The 18,648-nt window shown below is 43.7% G+C and overlaps 1 protein-coding gene across 2 annotated transcripts in view; it reads left to right on the top strand.

Moving 5' to 3' along the window:
* The window catches only part of ILKAP (ILK associated serine/threonine phosphatase), a 90,638-nt gene that overhangs the window by 58,590 nt on the left and 13,400 nt on the right, over nucleotides 1–18,648 (top strand). For both annotated transcript variants that reach the window (XM_073625692.1, XM_073625693.1), the window contains exons 3-8: nucleotides 3,288–3,405; nucleotides 6,775–6,881; nucleotides 6,955–7,048; nucleotides 8,060–8,147; nucleotides 14,611–14,732; nucleotides 15,467–15,586. In XM_073625692.1, the coding sequence (XP_073481793.1) occupies nucleotides 3,288–3,405; nucleotides 6,775–6,881; nucleotides 6,955–7,048; nucleotides 8,060–8,147; nucleotides 14,611–14,732; nucleotides 15,467–15,586 (649 nt within the window). The remainder of the gene's footprint in view (nucleotides 1–3,287; nucleotides 3,406–6,774; nucleotides 6,882–6,954; nucleotides 7,049–8,059; nucleotides 8,148–14,610; nucleotides 14,733–15,466; nucleotides 15,587–18,648) is intronic.

Consider the following 18,648-nt stretch of genomic DNA (forward strand, 5'->3'; position numbering starts at 1 on the left):
ATGTGGTTGTAAACCTCAGTCATGGAATCTGAGCAAAGCACTTATATCTGTAGTGTTTACTTGTCTTTCTCCAAAGCGCTAAGTGTTATTTCTCCCTTGTGCATCATTCCTCTTATCGGCATGAGTCACTTCTGACAAGTTTTCCTGACATGGGATAAATTTGTGTGGGGGGGGACTCAGAATGGAGCTTGTCTATTCAGGACACAGTTCTTCTGCTGTGTGGAGGGGGATGTGTTCCTTTCCTCCAATCAGCTCTCATACACTGTAACTGCAGCCTCTCTGCCCCCTTCTCTGTGCTCCTGACAGATGAACAAAGATCTTTAACACAATCTGCCCTTTTGAAGGGGTGTAGGAAAGAGAAGACTGCAGATAAAAAGTAAAACTTTTATGTAGGAGTACAAGTCATTTCTGTGTATCATCTGAGGCTGCTCACTTAAAGTGGAGGGCCTAAAAAAGCAATTGCATGAAAAATCCTAAAAAAAATTTGAAAAAATGTTTTTAAACTTACCTAAACCCTTGTTGCTAGGCATTCTTCCTAATCTGCCTCTTCCTATTCTGCGGCGTGTTCTGCTCCTCGGTGAGCAGCCCCATTGCCTTCTGGGAATTGTGTGTGTTCCCAGAACACCACGGGGCCATTCACAGAGCGCTCGTGCGTGTGCAGTAGGAAACTGGCAGTGAAGCCGCAAGACTCCACTGCCTGTTTCCCTTAAGATGGTGGTGCCGGGACCCGAGAGCCGAGGGACGGGTCGGCCTCGGCGGCCGACATCGCGGGCACCCAGGACAGATAAGTACTTATTTAAAGTCAGCAGCTACAGTGTTTGTAGCTGCTGACTTTAAAATTTTTTTGCTCAGGGACGGAATTCCACTTTAACTGGGTATTTGTGAGGGTTTACAACCACTTTAAACTGGGCATAGATGGATCAAAATGCAGCTGGTTCAGCAGGGGCAAATTTCGATCTATGTATGAGCAGGGAGGTAGTACAGAAGTCAATCTACCTATCAACTTTTGTAAAATCGCCCTGTCAGATTGTCCCTGCTCGATCAGCACCACTAGCTATTATAGCCAGCAATGCTGATCAGTGTATTCTAACAGGGAAGTCACCCTACTGTCAGAACACAATATCTCAGTGGGGAGGATTCCCCCATCCACATCAAATTAAGTTGTGTTTTTGGTTGAACAAAAAAAAAAAAAGACCCATCACTGTGCTGCCTTAGTCATTTTCCCTCAAGTTAAAATGCATGAAAGGGTGTAATATTAGGAGTTTAGATGGTACAGAGTAATATACCTCAGGTTTGAGTTTATCTGATTTTATATTGTGAATCAGTACTTGTATGCATATAATTGACGCGTGTGCAATACAATTTCTTCCACTAGGAGGCAACACACAACCTCTTAAAAAGTCTTCTGTAGTTAATAAAAAATATAACTGCTGTAGTGTGTGCTGAATGGGGATGACGATAAGGTTTGAGGCTAATCCTGCAGGTTCAAGATTTATGGTCTTGGTGAATTTATGTGCAGATTCACCAAGGAGAATGTTTTCTGCAATGCACTGCATGAGCTTTTATCTTTGGCCAGCAGGCTTAGGGCCCTTTCACACAGATCAGTTTTTGATGCCTTCCAATTGACTTACAGTGGCAGGTGCTTTTGAAAAACTGCACCAAAGATGCATCATGTGGGACTTTTCAAAGCGCAGTTTCCTTTGCTTTTTAAACCCCAAAAGTGTATCAAGAACCGATCAGTGTGAAGGGGACTTTTGGATAAGCAAACCCCTTCACCATAAAAAGAGGGGGAGGGGGGGAGGCAAGGCAGCCATAGTATCAGTATATTGGAAGCTGCTTTAGGGAAAGAAAAGGGGGAAGAAAACTCCATAGGGAGAGATTAAGGTCATTTTGCAAAATGTTTATTTCTGATTGCTAGATCCTTGGACAACTAAATCCCATGCTGCATTGTTTCCTTTTTAATACTTATTTTTTTTTTTTTTGTCTTTTATTTTGACTTCAGCAGTTACTTTTAGCTGTTGTCCTGTCCAAAGAAATGTATTGTGTAAGAAAATGTGGTACACTCCGCGCCAAACTATTTGACAAAAAATAATGTGACAAATTCAAAAAAATAAATAAAAGAAAAAATACAGCTGCTCCTCTGATCAAGTAGTGATACTCAGCTGATATAGTAAGGTGTAGAGGGCACTCTCAAAATACTAAAAACAGAATTAATTGGTGACTTGAATCACACAATATACATTTAAAAATACAAATAAAGTGCAATATGCCATAAGTGAATATACACAATTGTTAAAAAGATGTGGTACTAGCTAGCTGACCAAAATGCACGTGCATAGTGATAAAATGTCCTGATTTATCACAAAAAGATATCCAAAAGGGAACTAGTGTGTTCAAATTCTTTGGAAGGTAAAGCAGAAATTCCTTCACCAACTTGATAGAGATACACCCAACGTGCTCTTATGTGAGATCTACTTACCAGAAAACATTGACTCCTTTAGTTAAAAAGCGAGTCAAAATGAGCCTTAGCAAGATGATGCTTGCTGCAAGGATGGAGACTTATGGACAATGGCAAACCGCTCCTCCAGGGGAACCACGAGTGGGATATATGAAAAGACAATAGGGAACCAAATACATTGTAGTGTAACCCTATTTTATTAAAAAGATTAAAATAGATGTGCCAAATGGCTGCTTACATGAGGATGTGCCTAGACCTGGCACTGGGGCTGCAAGCGTGTCTGTAATCGGATTGCGCCTTGTGGCTAGTCACTGCCGCTGGCGTGCGTTCCACTGTCCTACCCAGAACAACCAGAGGGACTGGAATTTGCGTGAAGTAACGTGACCAAGTACCGTCTTGACGTACGTTTCATTATTACGTCATCCGAGTCAATGTTTTCTGGTAAGCCGATCTCACATAAGGGCTATTTGGGTGTATCTCTATCAAGTTGTATTTGTAATTTTAAATGTATATTGTGTGATTCAACTAATTTCTCCGGCATTTCTCCCCTCGCAGCGCACATCATCTGTTGTGGTGTATCGCGGGTGCTACAGTGAATGACCCCTAAGGTTCAGTTTTTGTTTGTTTTAGTTATACTATAAATTGTTACATATCAGGGACTTGTTAATCCAAACTTGTAAGGTTATTGATAAATAATAGTTATTGAATGCAAATTGAAGTTTACTTGTCATATTCAGTATAGGAATGTTTAACACTTGCGCTTCCTGTAAAAATGTATGCCCTTTGGTTGTTTCCTTGAATAATGCTGTGTGTTTGTACTTCTGTTTAGGAATCTTGGTTTTAAAAGCTCATGTAGCAGAGCGGCGGGGAGAGCGGGAAGAGCTGCAGGATGCTCATACCATATGCTATGACCTTACTAAGGAGTACCAGCCTATGCCAACTGACGTGTAAGTAGCTAGTAAGCAAGCTGTGGGTGCCCTAAGACCTGTACACACCAGATTTTTTTTTCTTTTTATCAGTCTCTATAGCCTGAGATTAGGTGACATATCAGTTTCAAGTTATGCTTGCGGTGGCGCTTCAAATGTGCTGTCATCTCCTATGCCTGCCAGAATAATTATATTTCTACTAAATAAGAATTGGAAAGTGCACTTGTAACTCACTTGACGTGCTCCACAGTTACATGTCACATCCAGCTGTTCACACTGGGGTGTCTTGTTTTCACTGTCTAGAAGTTGCCATGTTTACAACCACTGAGAAAAAAAGCACATAGACTAAATGTGAAGAGGTTAACAGAAGGCAAGTTTATTGCTTTTTGTTAAAATGAATATAACACATGCTGCTGAGTCCTGACAACCATTGAGAGCAATAGAAAAAGTTAAAATTAGGGACTGGTTAAAACACATGCAAAATACTCGTGCAAAATACTCGTGACCAAAGACAGTCCAGATTTGGCTGCAGTGACTTGTCCAGAAGTGGACAGTGTAGGTTTATAAAGTGTAATAATGAGCACTCCTGAATGTGGAAAGTTCTTATTGTTACACAGGTTTTTCAGCATCAGTTTGTTGCTTACCTAGATAGAAAATGAAGGAAGTGACAGCAGCATATATGCATGTTCTCTACAATTGTACGATTTCCCAACACGCATTAAGGTATACGGCGGCACAGTGGTGTAGTGGATAGCACTTTCACCTAGCAATAAAAAGGTTCGCTGGTTCGAACCACGACACCATCTACTGGGAGTTTGCATGTTCTCCCTGTGTCTGCGTGGGTTTCCTCTGTGTACTCTGGTTTCCTCACACACTCCAAAAGACATGCTGGTAGGTTAATTGGATCCTGTCTAAATTGGCCCTAGTATGTATGAATGTGAGTTAGGGACCTTAGATTGTAAGCTCCTTGAGGGTAGGGACTGATGTGAATGTTTATATATATATATATATATATATATATATATATATATATATATATATATATATATATATATATATATATATATATATATATATATATATATATATATATAATGACGCTATATAAGTACCTGAAATAATAATACAAAAAACAACTCATCCAGCTACTTTTTTATACATTTAGTTTCTGATTTGATTATACGTCAATATTTTATGTTTTTTTTATTTTATTCTTTTTTTTTTTTTTTTTTTCCTTGTTCAAGTATTTTATTAAAGATTATCAGAAAACATTGAATGTAATGAGTAAAGTTTTACATCGTAACATTAAGATAATCTTATTACAGGAAGTATATCTAGTCGCATATGACATCATATAACATTATGGTTAATCTACTTCTGATTTGAAGCCTATTATCAGCATAATATTATGGTATGTCAACCAACTATAGTGGAGTTTACCTGAATTAAAAAAGTAATATGAAAAATAAGGAGGGGAAGGGGGTTACAATAAGGAGGGGAATAAAAGCAAATAGGGAGGGATAGCAGGTCCCCGAAGGTGGGTTACTCCCAGAGGGACACATCAATATTTTAGTGCAAATTCAACCTAAACATAGTAGAATATACATTTTAGTGCAGGGGTAGGCAACCTTTTGAGCACTGTGTGCCGAAAAATATTTTCAAAGAAATTGAGCGTGCCGATTTTATAACAAAGAAATGTCAACTTCACACTCTCAATCACGAAAAGGATTTTTTTATAAAGTAAATGCTGTAAACTACTTGAGTAATCAGAAATTAACATTCTGCATTCTCACGCCTCAGATCAGCCCCAATTCCTGCAACTCCACACCTCAGATCAGCCCCAATTCATGCACCTTCACAACCTGATCACTGTCCCACCTGCAAATCTGTTTCACCACTGTACTACCCTGCTCTTCTGCCTCACCACTGTACTACCCTGCTCTTCTGCCTCACCACTGTACTACCCTGCTCTTCTGCCCCACCACTGTAACCCCCCCTGCTCTTCTGTCCCACCACTGTAACCCCCCCTGCTCTTCTGTCCCACCACTGTAACCCCCCCTGCTCTTCTGTCCCACCACTGTAACCCCCTGCTCTTCTGTCCCACCACTGTAACCCCCTGCTCTTCTGTCCCACCACTGTAACCCCCTGCTCTTCTGTCCCACCACTGTAACCCCCTGCTCTTCTGTCCCACCACTGTAACCCCCTGCTCTTCTGTCCCACCACTGTAACCCCCTGCTCTTCTGTCCCACCACTGTTACCCCCTGCTCTTCTGCCCCACCACTGTAACCCCCTGCTCTTCTGCCCCACCAATGTTCCTCCTTGCACATCTGCCCTGTACCTTCTGCTCCACCGCTGTACCCTCTTCTCATCTATGATATGTGTGATATGCAGAGTGGTGAAAGGAAGCAGAGATGAGACGCATCTATCTGTCTGGCACACTCATCCTGCTGATCCACTTCTCGCATCCAGCCCATGTCCTTGCATGTGATGTCACATACAAGCATCTGGAATAGATACACATTGATGAATTTAGGTCAGGGGCATTTTCTGAAAGCAGTGGGCCTGTGTGCAGGATCATAAGTTGGGCTCCCGCAGCTGAGAGAAAGTGCAGTGCTCTGCGCCACAGCAAAGGTTGGGTGTGATTTTCATTGCACTGAATACTGGCTCTGGCTTAAAGGGACACAGTGCCGGGGTTCAGTAGTAAGTGAACGCAAAGGTTCAGGAATAATTTGAATGATCTTCCCAGAAGCTCAACGGTAATTCTACAAACTGTCACCTGATTGTGGTTTTCTCAATCACAGTGAAATCCCTTCTTTCTGAGATTGGTAGTGGCAACCAATCGAGTCATCTTCCTCCAGGTAGTGGACGAGGCTAGCAGGACTCTGATTGGCTTTAGCATTGGCCAATGACAGTCCTCCTCCTGGAAACAGGGACTGCCCACGTCCTGTCCCCCCCTGTCCCCCCCCCCCCCCCCCGGTAGAACTGCACCCAATGTCTTCCCCATCACAAAAGCTGATGATCGCAGCTACAGCAAAGTTAGAGAACCAAACAATATTTCCCATCTTGTACAATGTGTGGGGACACAGTGTCTCTCCCTCGGTGCGGTGTAGGGAATTCTGAAATTGGAATGCAGTAGTGTCTCACTGACCTCTCCCTGTGCTGATGGGGAGGGAGTCGAGTGCTGGCAAAAGAGGCTTTGAGTGCCACTTGCGGCACCAGTGCCGGGATTTGCCTACCCGTTTTAGTGTTAACATATGTGGCTAGATTTACAAATGGAGTACTCTCACCACGGAACTTGCATCCAAAATGATACATATATATACATTTTAATACGTTTGCCTGTACCTCCTTCTCCTTTTAATATGCAGCATTATTGTATTTCCCCTGTAGGTCACGGCTGTCATACTTCGCTGTCTTTGATGGCCATGGTGGGAGACGTGCAGCACGGTTTGCATCTCAACAGCTACACTGGAATCTGGTGAAAAAACTGCCTCGAGGTGAGTTGACACTGACCATTTGTGTTTGGTAGATAAGTCTGGAGATTTTGAGTGCGACAACTGTGTTTTTCAGGTGAGGGAAGCAGTGTGGACAAGGGAATTAAGAAATGTCTGATCGATGCTTTCAAGCAGACAGATGAAGAGTTCCTGAAACAGGCAGCCAGCCAGTGAGTATCATTTATGGTTGTTAGCTTTAATATAAAGAGAACCTGTTTGCCTTCAGGAAAAGTGCTCTCACATAAATATTCATTTTATGTTTTCAGTTAAAAATGTTCTTCCTCATACACAGCCCGCTAAAGGCAAGCTGTGTACTAGATTTAGGCTGCAAAATTGGAATATGTCAGAAAAAAAATGTACAAATGTACAGAAATTAAAGTTTTGGATAGAGTGCAGTGGATTAGAGCACCTGTCAGTTTTTATTGCGGTCTGTGTCCCCGTTGAGGAGATTCACCCTCTCTATTTGTCCTGTTTACCATTATCATTGAAATGAAAGTAAAAGAAAATCCCAAATTTTGGGTTTTCCCCAGAAAAGCAATAGAGGAAAAATCTTCCAATGGGGACACTAGTTCTAGCGACTCAGGGGTGCCCAAGGAATTTTCCTAATTTGCAGCGATTTGCTCTCACTTCCTGTTTAGCTATGGGACAGGAAGTGACGGGAAGTCTCCACAATGGAACACAGATGGAGAAAAAAATCTTACGGAAGGGTTATAGCCCTCCCTTGCTCAGACCAAAATGAAAAAAAAAAAAAAGTTTTGTCTAAAGTATATATACTTTAAAGATGAATCCTTGAGATGCATACATGGATCTATAACTTTTTTTTTTTTTGTATCCAGACATTGCTGTAGTGCACCAGACCACCCCAGTCCCTTTTGTCAGTAATCTTGGGACATGCATGCTGGTATTATTAAAACACTCCCCTGATTACATTTTCATACAGAATACTTATATATTGCACTTAAATCCTGTAAGTTTAAAAAAAAATGAGTGGAAACAGGGAGAGAGAGAGGAAGTTACACAACAAAAGCGGTAATCACTTGCTATTTTTTTTCCCAAGACTGAGTTACCATACAGTGAATGGCATATAACTGAAATGTTCTGTTTCCATTTACTTAAAGTCTTGTGTCAAAATTTGTGTACAGAGAATGGTTCTCATAATGTTGCTTCTCTTCTGTATACAGGAAGCCAGCATGGAAGGATGGCACCACTGCTCTTTGTGTATTGGTTGCAGATAACATCTTGTATATTGCAAATCTGGGGGACAGCAGGGTGAGGAACTAGAATCTGTTTTGTGGCGTTGGTTATGAAAAGACATCCACTAACTAATAAAAGCATAGATCTGATGGCAGTGATGCAACATGTAACTGTAGTTATCTACTGCTCTAAGGACTGATTAAAAAAAAATATTCACTCTGTGGATATACTCATTATGGTTGTATGCTACATAATTTGGGTTTTTACATGAGGAGTGATTTGATAGTGAATATGAGGGAAAACATTGCTGATTAGGCTGGTGTGGTGGTGGAGTCTTTGTGGTTGGAGCTTCAAAAGGATGAAAAAAATTGGTAAAATAATCGCAGGTGTATGCAGTAGGCCCCCTAACATTGAGGAGGAGACCCAACTACTTTCACTGTTATAGATGGTGGGGAGGCAGGCCAATGTTATAATCATGAGGGACTTCAACTATCCCAATATTAGGCAGATGAAACTGTTCACTCAGCTAGGGGGTTGTCATTTCTTGAATGTAATGCAGGACAGTTTCATTAGTCAAATGGTGGAAGACCCAATTAGAGATAATGCTCTACTGGACTTACTAATTACAAATAACACAGACCTGATTGCAGATGTGGAAGTAATCGATAATTTAGGTTAACAGTGGGTATAATAAACGAGTCGGTAGTTAGTAACCATATATTGAGGCTGATGGAGACCAGTGTTCAAACAAGACTAGAAAAACTTAATGGGAACAAATCACCAGGACCAGATGGCTTACACTAAAAACCTCTCAAAGAACTTAGTGTTACTAAAACCACAACAGTAAAATCAGTCTGTAAATGCAGCATAGCATGCTTGTTATACTCACTGTGGAACTTAAGGGGTTAATCCTCTGCATTGTGTAAAATTGCTGTTTTATCCTGTATGCACAGATTCTTCCCTCCTGCACTGTCTATCTGGGGAAAGCCAGCTAACACAGGCAGAGTAGCCAACCTGCACATGCTCAGTTGTGTCCTTTATGCTGGAGAGAATTATTACCTGTTGATCAGAGCTAGCCAGGTCACATTATATCGGCATCACATATGTGGGTGTGTATACAGGCTGAAGTGGAAAACTCCTCCTACCTGAACTCTCAGCACTGGAAAAACTGTGCAGTTTATCACTGACCGTGATATACAGTTCAGCCAAATAGGTATATAGGACAGCTTACTGACTTGAATGGTACCAGCAGATTGGCGAAAAGGAAATGTGGTGCCAATGTGCAAAAAAGGGCTAAGATAAATACCTGAAAACTACTGACCAGTCAGCCTAACAGCAATAGTATGTAAACTATTGAAAGGAATGATAAGGGAATTAACTTGGATAAGGGGATCCAAGAATTTGCTGATGAAAATAGTATCATTGGTAGCAACCAACATGGTTTTGTGAAGAACAGTTATTGACAGACCAACCTTTTAATGTTCTATGAGGAGGTGAGCTGTAATTTGGATAGAGTAAGGCCTGCAGATATAGTGTATCTAGATTTGGCCAAGGCATTATACAGTTCCCAACAAATAATTAATTTAAAAATTAAGGTCTTTTGGAATTGATGATAGGGTATGTACTTGAATAGAAAATTGGTTGCAGGAGCGTGTCCAGAGGGTAGAATAAAATAGAGGGGGTTGGGCTTCTAAGTGGCAGATAAGGTTCAGTGTTGGAAAATATAAAGTAATGCACTTGGGAGCTAAAAATATGCATGCAAGTTGCACACGGGGGGGGGACCTCTGGGGGAATCGAACGGAAAAGGGTCTGGCAGGCCCTAGTAGATGACAGACTCAGAAATAGCACTGCAGCAAGCAAAGCCAGCTGAGTACCAGCATATGTTAAAAGGGTATTTACTCAAGAGATAAAACTATAATTCTGCCATTTTACAAAACTATGGTTCAGCCACATCTTGAATATGCTGTCCAGTTCTGGTCGCCAATCCTCAGGAAGGATGCCTTTGAACCAGAGAGAGTCCAGAGCAAAGCAGCAAAACTACTCAGGGGCTGGAGCTCCTCAATTATGAGGAACAACTACAAACATTAAGCTTATTCTCCTTGGAGAAGAGATGCTTAAAGCGGAGCGCCGCCGAAAAAATTTTTTTTAAAAGTCAGCAGCTACAAATACTGCAGCTGCTGACTTTTAAAACATGGACACTTACCTGTCCTGGGCGCCCGCGATGTCGGCACCCGAGGCCGAAGCGTCTCTCCGTCCTCGGGTGCTGCCGCCTCCATCTTCGGTAAGGGAATCGGGAAGTGAAGCCGTGCGGCTTCACTTCCCGGTTCCCTACTGCGCATGCGCGAGTCGCGCAGCGTAATACGGATGGTCCCTGCTGCCTCTGGGACCCGTGTGTTTCCCAGCAGGCAGCGGGGAGGGAGCAGGAAGTGGCGTAAATAACCGCAGATTCTGCGGCTGTCTATGCCGGAAGTGGGTACAGATACCTGTAATATACCGGTATCTGTACCCCCCTCCCCCCTGAAAGGTGCCAACTGTGTCACCGGAGGGGGGGAGGAATCTGATGAGTGGAAGTTCCACTTTTGGGTGGAACTCCACTTTAAGAGGGGATATGAGAGAAATGTACAAAAACCTTGAATGGTGACTAGCATTGGGAAGAAACTTTTTAATCTTAGGTCTCTAAAAAAGACACTCGGCCACACAATGAAACTGAACGAGAATCCATTCAATCTTAAGTGATTTAAAGCGGAGTTCCACCCAAATTTTGAACAATATCTGTATGTATTCTCTTCCTTGCCTAGATGCTGACATGCCGTTTTTAAAAAAATTTAAATCGCCGTAAGTACCTTTTTTTTTTTCTATTCTTCTTTGCACTTCCTGGTTCTCCTCCCGTGGGAGTAGGCGTGTTTCTAGCCTCTCCCAGACTCCTGGGAGCTAGTCTCAGGCTTCCCAGGATGCCACTGAGCATGTGCGGGAACGAGCGGTGAATGCTGGGAGCACAGCATTCACCACATCCAGGAAATAAATGCTTGTGGGCTTCAAATGCCCACAATGAAGATGGAAACCGCCTGCAGTGAATAATATAAGTTATTCTTTCCGACAAAATCTGACACAGGCGGACATATTACACACAATATGTGAGTATGTAATGCTGAGAAGAAAAGTTTGTGAATGAACTCAAAAAAAAAAAAAAAAGGATAGATAGGTGGACCCCCGCTTTAAGGGGTCCTTTACTGTTAGGGTGGTAAGGATGTGGAACTCCCTTCTTTAGTAGGTGACATCAGCGGAGAGTGTAGATAAAGTTTAAAAAAAAAAAAAAATCTTAAAGCTTTTAGATGTGTTTTATAGCAAGCATGATGTAAGGGAATATGGAAAACAGGTGCGTGCATGCACACACTCAGCTTAAACTGGATGGGACAGGTGTCTTTATTCAACCTTACAACATACAGTATGTAACTAATATAAAGGTTACCGTATTTTCCGGCGTATAAGAGGACCTTTTGCACTTAAACGGCCAAAAAGCGGGGGTCGTCTTATACACCGGGTATAGAATGCAGCCAGTTGTATGTCGGCCCGCCATACAATCCCAATCCCGGCGAGCGATGTATTCTATTAATGAATACAGAGCATGCTCAGATTGGAGTAACAACCTCTGCCAATCCGAGCCGGCTACATACAGTAGCCTGCTCGTATTGGCTTTCAGTCAATGAGGCGCGGGCTGATGTTGCAACCTCTGCCAATCTGAGCAGGCTTTGTATTCATTAATAGAATACATCGCTCGCCGTAATTGGCTCAGCGCGGTATGGCTCCAGCTCCAGCAAGAAGAAGGAAATATGAAGCCTCAGCAGGGGGGTCGTCTTTACAGTGAGTGTAGGCAAAAACTGTAGAAATACAGTAAAATTAGTGAGTTCGTCTTATACGCCCGGTGGCCTTTTACACCAGAAAATACGGTAGATACAGTGGGGGAAATAATTATTTGATCTCCTGCAGATTTTGTAAGTTTGCCCACTTGAAAAGAAATTAAGGGTCTGTAATTTTTATCATAGGTGTATTTTAAATGAGACAGAATATCAACCAAAAATGCAGACGAAAACACACGATACAAATGTTCTAAATTGAGTTGCAGTTCAGTGAGTAAAAAAAGTATTTTATCCCCAGGCAAAACATGACTTAGTACTTGGTGGATAAACCCTTGTAGTTGGTTACCAGGTTTTCACTCCTTTCAGGAGGGATTTTGGTCCACTCTTCTTTATAGATCTTTTAAAAATCCTTAAGGCTCCTTGGCTTTTGTTTGGCAATTCTAAGTTTCAGCTCCCTCCAAACGTTTTCTATAGGATTAAGGTCTGGAGACTGGCCAGGCTACGCATGACCTTAATGTGCTTCTTCTTGAGCCACTTCTTTGTTGCTTTGGCGGTATGTTTTGAGTCATTGTCATGCTGGAAGACTCATCTTTAGTGTTCTGGACAGCAAGATGAAGGTTCCCATCCAAGATTTTACAATACGTGGCCCCATTGGCGCTTCAATGCAGCAAAGTCGGCCTGCACCTTTAGCAGAGAAACAACCCTAAAGCATATTGTTTCCGCCTCCATGCTCGACTGTAGGGATGATGTTCTTGGGGTCATAGCCAGAAATTTCTCTTCCTCCAAACACATAGAGTGAAGTTAATGCCAAAGAGCTCAATTTTGGTCTCATCTGACCACAGCGCCTTCTTCTAATCCTTCTCTGAATCATTTAGATGTTCATTGGCAAACTTCAGATGGACCTGTACTTGTGCCTTCTTGAGGGGGGGGGGGACCTTGCAGGGGCTGCAGGATTTTAGGCCATGGCGGCATATTGTGTTACCAGTGGTTTGTTTGGTGATTGTGGTCCCAACTGTCTTGAGACCATTCACAAGCTCGTACCGTGTAGTTCTGGGCTGATCCCTCACTTTTCTCATGATCATCCTTGTCTCATGAGGCGAAATCTTGCATGGAGCTCCAGACCGAGGGCGATTGTTGGTAATTTTGTATTTCTTCCATTTGCGAATAATTTATCCAACAGTTGTCTCCTTCTCACCAAGCTTCTTACTGATGGTCTTTTGTAGCCCATTCCAGCCTTGTGCAAGTCTGCAATCCTTTCTCTGATGTACTTTGAGAAGCTCTTTGGTCTTGCCCATGATGGTGAGGTTTGAATGGAACAAAGAGATTCCAAGGACAGGTGTCTTTTATACACATAACGAGTAGTTAGGAGCACCTTCCTAAATTGACAGGATTGATCCGGGTAGCACAGTAGCTAGAATTTTTGTTGGTTGGTAGGGGATCAAATACTTATTTTACTCCTATGATTAAAAAAAAGATAGATCCTTCATTTCTTTGTAAGTGGGCAAACTTACAAAATCTGCAGGGGATCAAATAAAAATTTTCGCCACTGTATTTGTTTGTAATTCAACATACCAAACAGCTAGGTTGAGCCCATCTGTGTGTTTATGTAATGGTCTACTTGCAATGGGGGTCTTTAAAAAAAAAAAGAGGACGTTCTGAAAGGAATGATTTATCGAAAAGAGAAATATAAGTACGAGGGGTGGGTAAATTCTGTTTTCGGCAAACTGAGTGTGGATTTGGGAGAAGGCTACTTTGGGAAGCTAGGAGTGAAGTTCACGTTTGGGTGTACATATGAAATGATGTTTAGCATACTGGAAATATGCCTTTTAGTCCTTTGCTTATTTTTTTTGTCTTTAATATAACTTCTCTGTAGGGACTAAGATGCTTGAGAAGTGAAGGAAATCCCTTATTTCTTGCTTTTCAGCTTCTCTGCTCCTCCCTTGCTAGAAGCCTGATTTGTGGACATTACTAATGTTGTGTTGAGGCAGAGCCCAGTTGTCACTGCCCCCTGTTCAATAAGCACACCTGTCAAGTTCACCTGTTCCACCACCTCCGTGTTTTCAAGCAAACTTGGCTAAATTTGCCACCTATGACACAGATGGCCAGGTTGCCCAGCATCCTTGGAAGTTATGCTATGGGCTGCCTGCACCATAGAAATGCATGGCACTGTGTCTTGTCCACCTCTGTCCTAGCAGCCAATGATGTCAATGCATGGCTGCTTTTCTCCTAGCAACCAAAGATGCTATGCAGCCTGCCTCTTGGCATCCAATGAAGCTGGCTCACCAGGTGGCCAATCCAACTGAGCCCATCACTGCTTGAAGTTAGAGGGACTGGAACAAGTGAGCTGACACACCTCCTGCTTTTATCCAGTGGTGCGTCACTTGTTCCAGTGAGGCACCTGGTGCCCAAGACAAGTGATGTCAGTCACTGCTAGTTAAATATCCGTCTCCTTGCTAGATTGGACAGCAGTGAAGGGGATAAGCTTGCTGATGACTACATGCACGTTGTCGCCTGGGGGACAGGAGTAACAAATAAAATATTTGGTGAGGCTTATTTAAGAAATGACCCAACCAATGAAAGACCCACACTATACTTGTTTAGTCTTGTTGTGCCTATAGGTAGCCTGATTTCTAATGATCTATTTCCTTTTGTAATCTTGATACCTCCTTGTTTTTATAAAGGCGATAATGTGTAGGATGAATGAGGAAACTCAGAAGCCCACTGTATTAAGCTTGAGTAGAGAACATAATCCCACTCAGTATGAAGAACGGATGAGGATACAAAAAGCAGGGGGAAATGTGAGGTGAGCTGCGCTATTGCTATAACGAACCGTTTACATCTCTGCATGAGCTCACTCAATTCAGCCATATAGAATGAACACAGAATCATCTCCCTTGTTATTACAAAAGTGTAAAACCTCCCTGTAAGTGATTAAACTGGCAGATCGTATCTGGCACCTCTTAAGTGTTACTTAATCGTGTTTGTCTTGAATCATCCCATCACATCCCTCTTCTGGGTGGAGGAGCCCCTGGCTTTGGGGTGTGTACTGTGTTCTGCCGAATAAGCAATTTCTGTGAAATGCCAGTCAGTTATCAGTCTAAGCCACACTACACTTGCTGCCTTGCCCGAGGGTCAAATTTGCAGAAAAAATTTCACCAACATATGGAGAGCAAGATGCCTCCCTGCTGCAATCACTTTCACAGAAGACTTTACACTATCTTACTCTGCCTTATGGAACCTTACAATGCATGAACTCAACTTTTTTTTTTTTTTTTTGTAACTGCATGCCTACAAATACAAAAAAACTATTTCCATCAAAATCTCACTTAGCTTTAAAAGGCAAATTGACGGCATTGCTGCTAAATCACTACTGCACTCATTTAAAGTGGAACTTCACCTAAATTGGGAAGTTCTGTTCATCCTCCCCCTTCTCACCCCCCCCCCCCTATTGTTTTTTATTTGTTCTCGTGCTCTCAAATCATATTTTAATATGATTTGAAATTATATTTATTTTGTTTTTTTAATCTCGTTCCACAGAGATGGCAGAGTTTTGGGTGTACTGGAGGTTTCTCGATCACTCGGAGATGGACAGTTCAAACGATGTGGCGTAATCAACAACCCAGATGTGAGAAGGTGTCCTCTTACTGACAATGACAGGTAAATAAAGACATCCTAAAGTAAGGTATAAGTCGACATCTACTACCTTTTAGCAACTGTCTGCAGGATTTATTTATTCTTTAATTTTACATCACGAAGAGTACAGCAGAAGGAGTAAGGGATCTCATTGTTTGAGCTCTCATAGTAATTGGTAGGGAAACGCATTGTATAGGGATTCGGGTGAGAAGATCTTTAACCGCTTCCCGACCTGCCGCCACAGTTGTACTGCGGCAGAATGGCACGGGCAGGCGAATTGCCATTATGTTATGATCCAGAACCGATCAATCCCCAGGCCCAGGCCAATGAAATCTGCAGGGGAAGTGATGTCATCTCTCCTCGTGTCGGTCTTTTCCGTTCCAGACCAAGGAGAGAGAGCATCTCACAGAAGGTACACCAACTCTACACTGACACCAGTTCACGTAGGTACCACCCTTGATCAACCCCCCAGTTAACCCCTTCACCCCCTGTCACTGTCACCCAGTGCAGTGTTCAGATTTTTTTTTGATCACTGTACTGGTGTCATTAGTGACACTAATAAGTGTTAGGGTAATTAGTGGTAGGCCCAGATAGGTCTAGGGGACCCCCCCCCCCAATAAAGGTTTAACACCTTGATCACCCCGTCACCAGTGATCACTGTATAAGATTCACGGGTGGAGGGGGCGTGACCGGAAGCTGCCCTGTATGGAAGCCTGAACCTGTAGCTCTCCACCTGCCTGCAGCCTAACGGCCTATTAAGGGGACTTTAAGCACCTGTATATGGGTGGAAATAGGAGAACCCGTTCCCTCAAACCCAGGGGATCATCTGTGCCTCCCTCCGGATCCTCTGCGACCCTTCGGGGGTACTTTAAACCACCCTCCATCTCCGACGACGGGATGGACAAGATGGCGCCGACGTCATCCGCCTCCTCCATGAGGCCGCCACTGCCACCGAGCTCTCCACCGCTGCAGTTACCACAGAGCACATCAGTGCCGGATCGGGAGATAAGCGGATCGCAATATCAGAATCCAGGAGGGGTGAGTCCATCTCCGTCCTATACACCCCAGGATGGGCTCCAGCATGACTCCCGGGACGCTATACAAGGCCACACTGCAGCCACTTACACAGTGCTCTGAGGCCTTCCCACGGCTGCTGCGCTCGGCCTCAGACCCGATCCTCTCTGCAGAAGGAACGATGTCTCCTACCCCCTCACTGCATCCAGGAGACTTCTCACCACTACCAGACCCGGAGTGGGCCCAGGCCTCGGGACCCCTGTCAGCAAGGCAAATTGGGGAAGCTACCCCCCCTGCAGGTGCATAATTGTGCTCCAGACTTGCCCCAACCACAGAGACAACCACGACACAGTATCCCCAAACCCACAGAGAGGGGTACAGGCCAGGCAATGTCCTATGCTCAAGTGACCAGCTCTCTGAATATGACTCACAGAGATGGACTAATATCAGCTCATCCCTCTCCTTCACTGAGGTGGGGTGAGTCGCAGGATCCCCACATGCAGCCCTGGGAGGCACTGCGATCCGAGCCCCCCCCCTGCTCCCCGGCGAGAACCCTCTCCTTTGCAGTATCCTCAACAACATACGGGGGACGATCCATGACTACAGCAGACCCCCCCATGGCAGGCCTGTCTCCAAGCCATCCCCACCAAAGAGGACTTTAAACTTCTTATCGAGGAAGTCAAATCCGCTTGTCGGGCAGAAATCCAAGTAATTCATGCCAACCTTAAACATCTATCCGAGAGGGTGGAGATGGCGGAAGAGGAAATTCAGGAGACCAAACTGGCTGTGCACCTTACCTAATTACAGGGAGCTGACCATCACCTAATGCTCCGGAACATGCAGCGCCATATTGAAGATTTGGATAATAGGGGGCGCAGAAACAACATTGGTGTCAGGGGCCTACCGGAACCGGAGGGTCCAGAGGATCTCCACGAAACCCTGCAATCTTTATTCAACAACCTGTTAGGGGACCCCCCCGAATAAACCCATAGAGATGGACCGAGCCCACCGTGCCCTGCGCCCTAAAGGGCCTGTCTCCAGACCACAAGATGTTATATGCAGAGTCCACTCCTTCCCCCTAAAGGAAGACATCATGCGAAAAGCTCGCGTCACCAAGAAGGTTGTTCATGAAAACACGCAAATTCAGATATACCCTGATCCTTCTTGGATAACCCTGCAGAAACGTAGACTCCTCCAACCCCTACTCGCTTCACTACAAGAAAACAATATAATCTACCGATGGGGTTTTCCTTTCAGCTTAACAGCTCGCCGACAAGGTAAATCAGCAGTATTACGCTTCCCTGAGGATTTGGACAACTTCTGCAGCATTCTGGAGATCCCTGTTCCTCGTCTTCAAGACTGGGACTTAGTGGATACACCAACGCCACCCCCATTGGTCTGGCAGAAGATTCCTCCAACGAAACGCCCCAGAGACAGGGACTCTCCCCGAGGGTCTACTAAGCCTAGGAATGGCTGACTGCTATATTAGATTCTCCTGATCCACTCATTAGTTATATTTACACCCCCCCTTAGGCCTAAAGCCTGTTACTTTTTGTTGTCCATCAGGCACCCCCTACTGGAGACTTGACAATGGTAGTTTCTCTGATCACTAGTCCCCCTATAGGTTTACCTTACTAAAGTTCCCCTTTTTATACCTAATTAAGGTTTTTGAACACCGTTATATTTGTTCACACGGTTCTCTATGTCCCCCCGGCCCGGGTCCTCTTTGTGGGCTCTGATCGGAGGGACTTACTGGAACTCAATAGATCCCGGGTGGTTTGCACTGCTTGGGATTTCATTACAATGTTTACTTTTATTTATGTTTTTAACTAATCTCTTCTTTCTTTCCTTCTCTCCCCTTATCTCTCTCCCGCCCACCCCCTCCCTTTCCCTGGCTCATCATTGGTTCTGGATGATCACCTGGACGTATCCTACACATGGGTCCCCTTCTTTCCTGGATGTCGGGGCATTCTCGCGGCTGGATAAGCTAAGTAACGCTGAGCTCACACACACCCATGATCATGGTTAAGATCATGTCACTTAATGTCCACGGCCTGAACTCAAATAAAAAA

The sequence above is a fragment of the Aquarana catesbeiana genome, linkage group LG04 (genome assembly GCF_042186555.1).
Source record: "Aquarana catesbeiana isolate 2022-GZ linkage group LG04, ASM4218655v1, whole genome shotgun sequence".
In the NCBI taxonomy this organism is placed as follows: domain Eukaryota; kingdom Metazoa; phylum Chordata; class Amphibia; order Anura; family Ranidae; genus Aquarana; species Aquarana catesbeiana.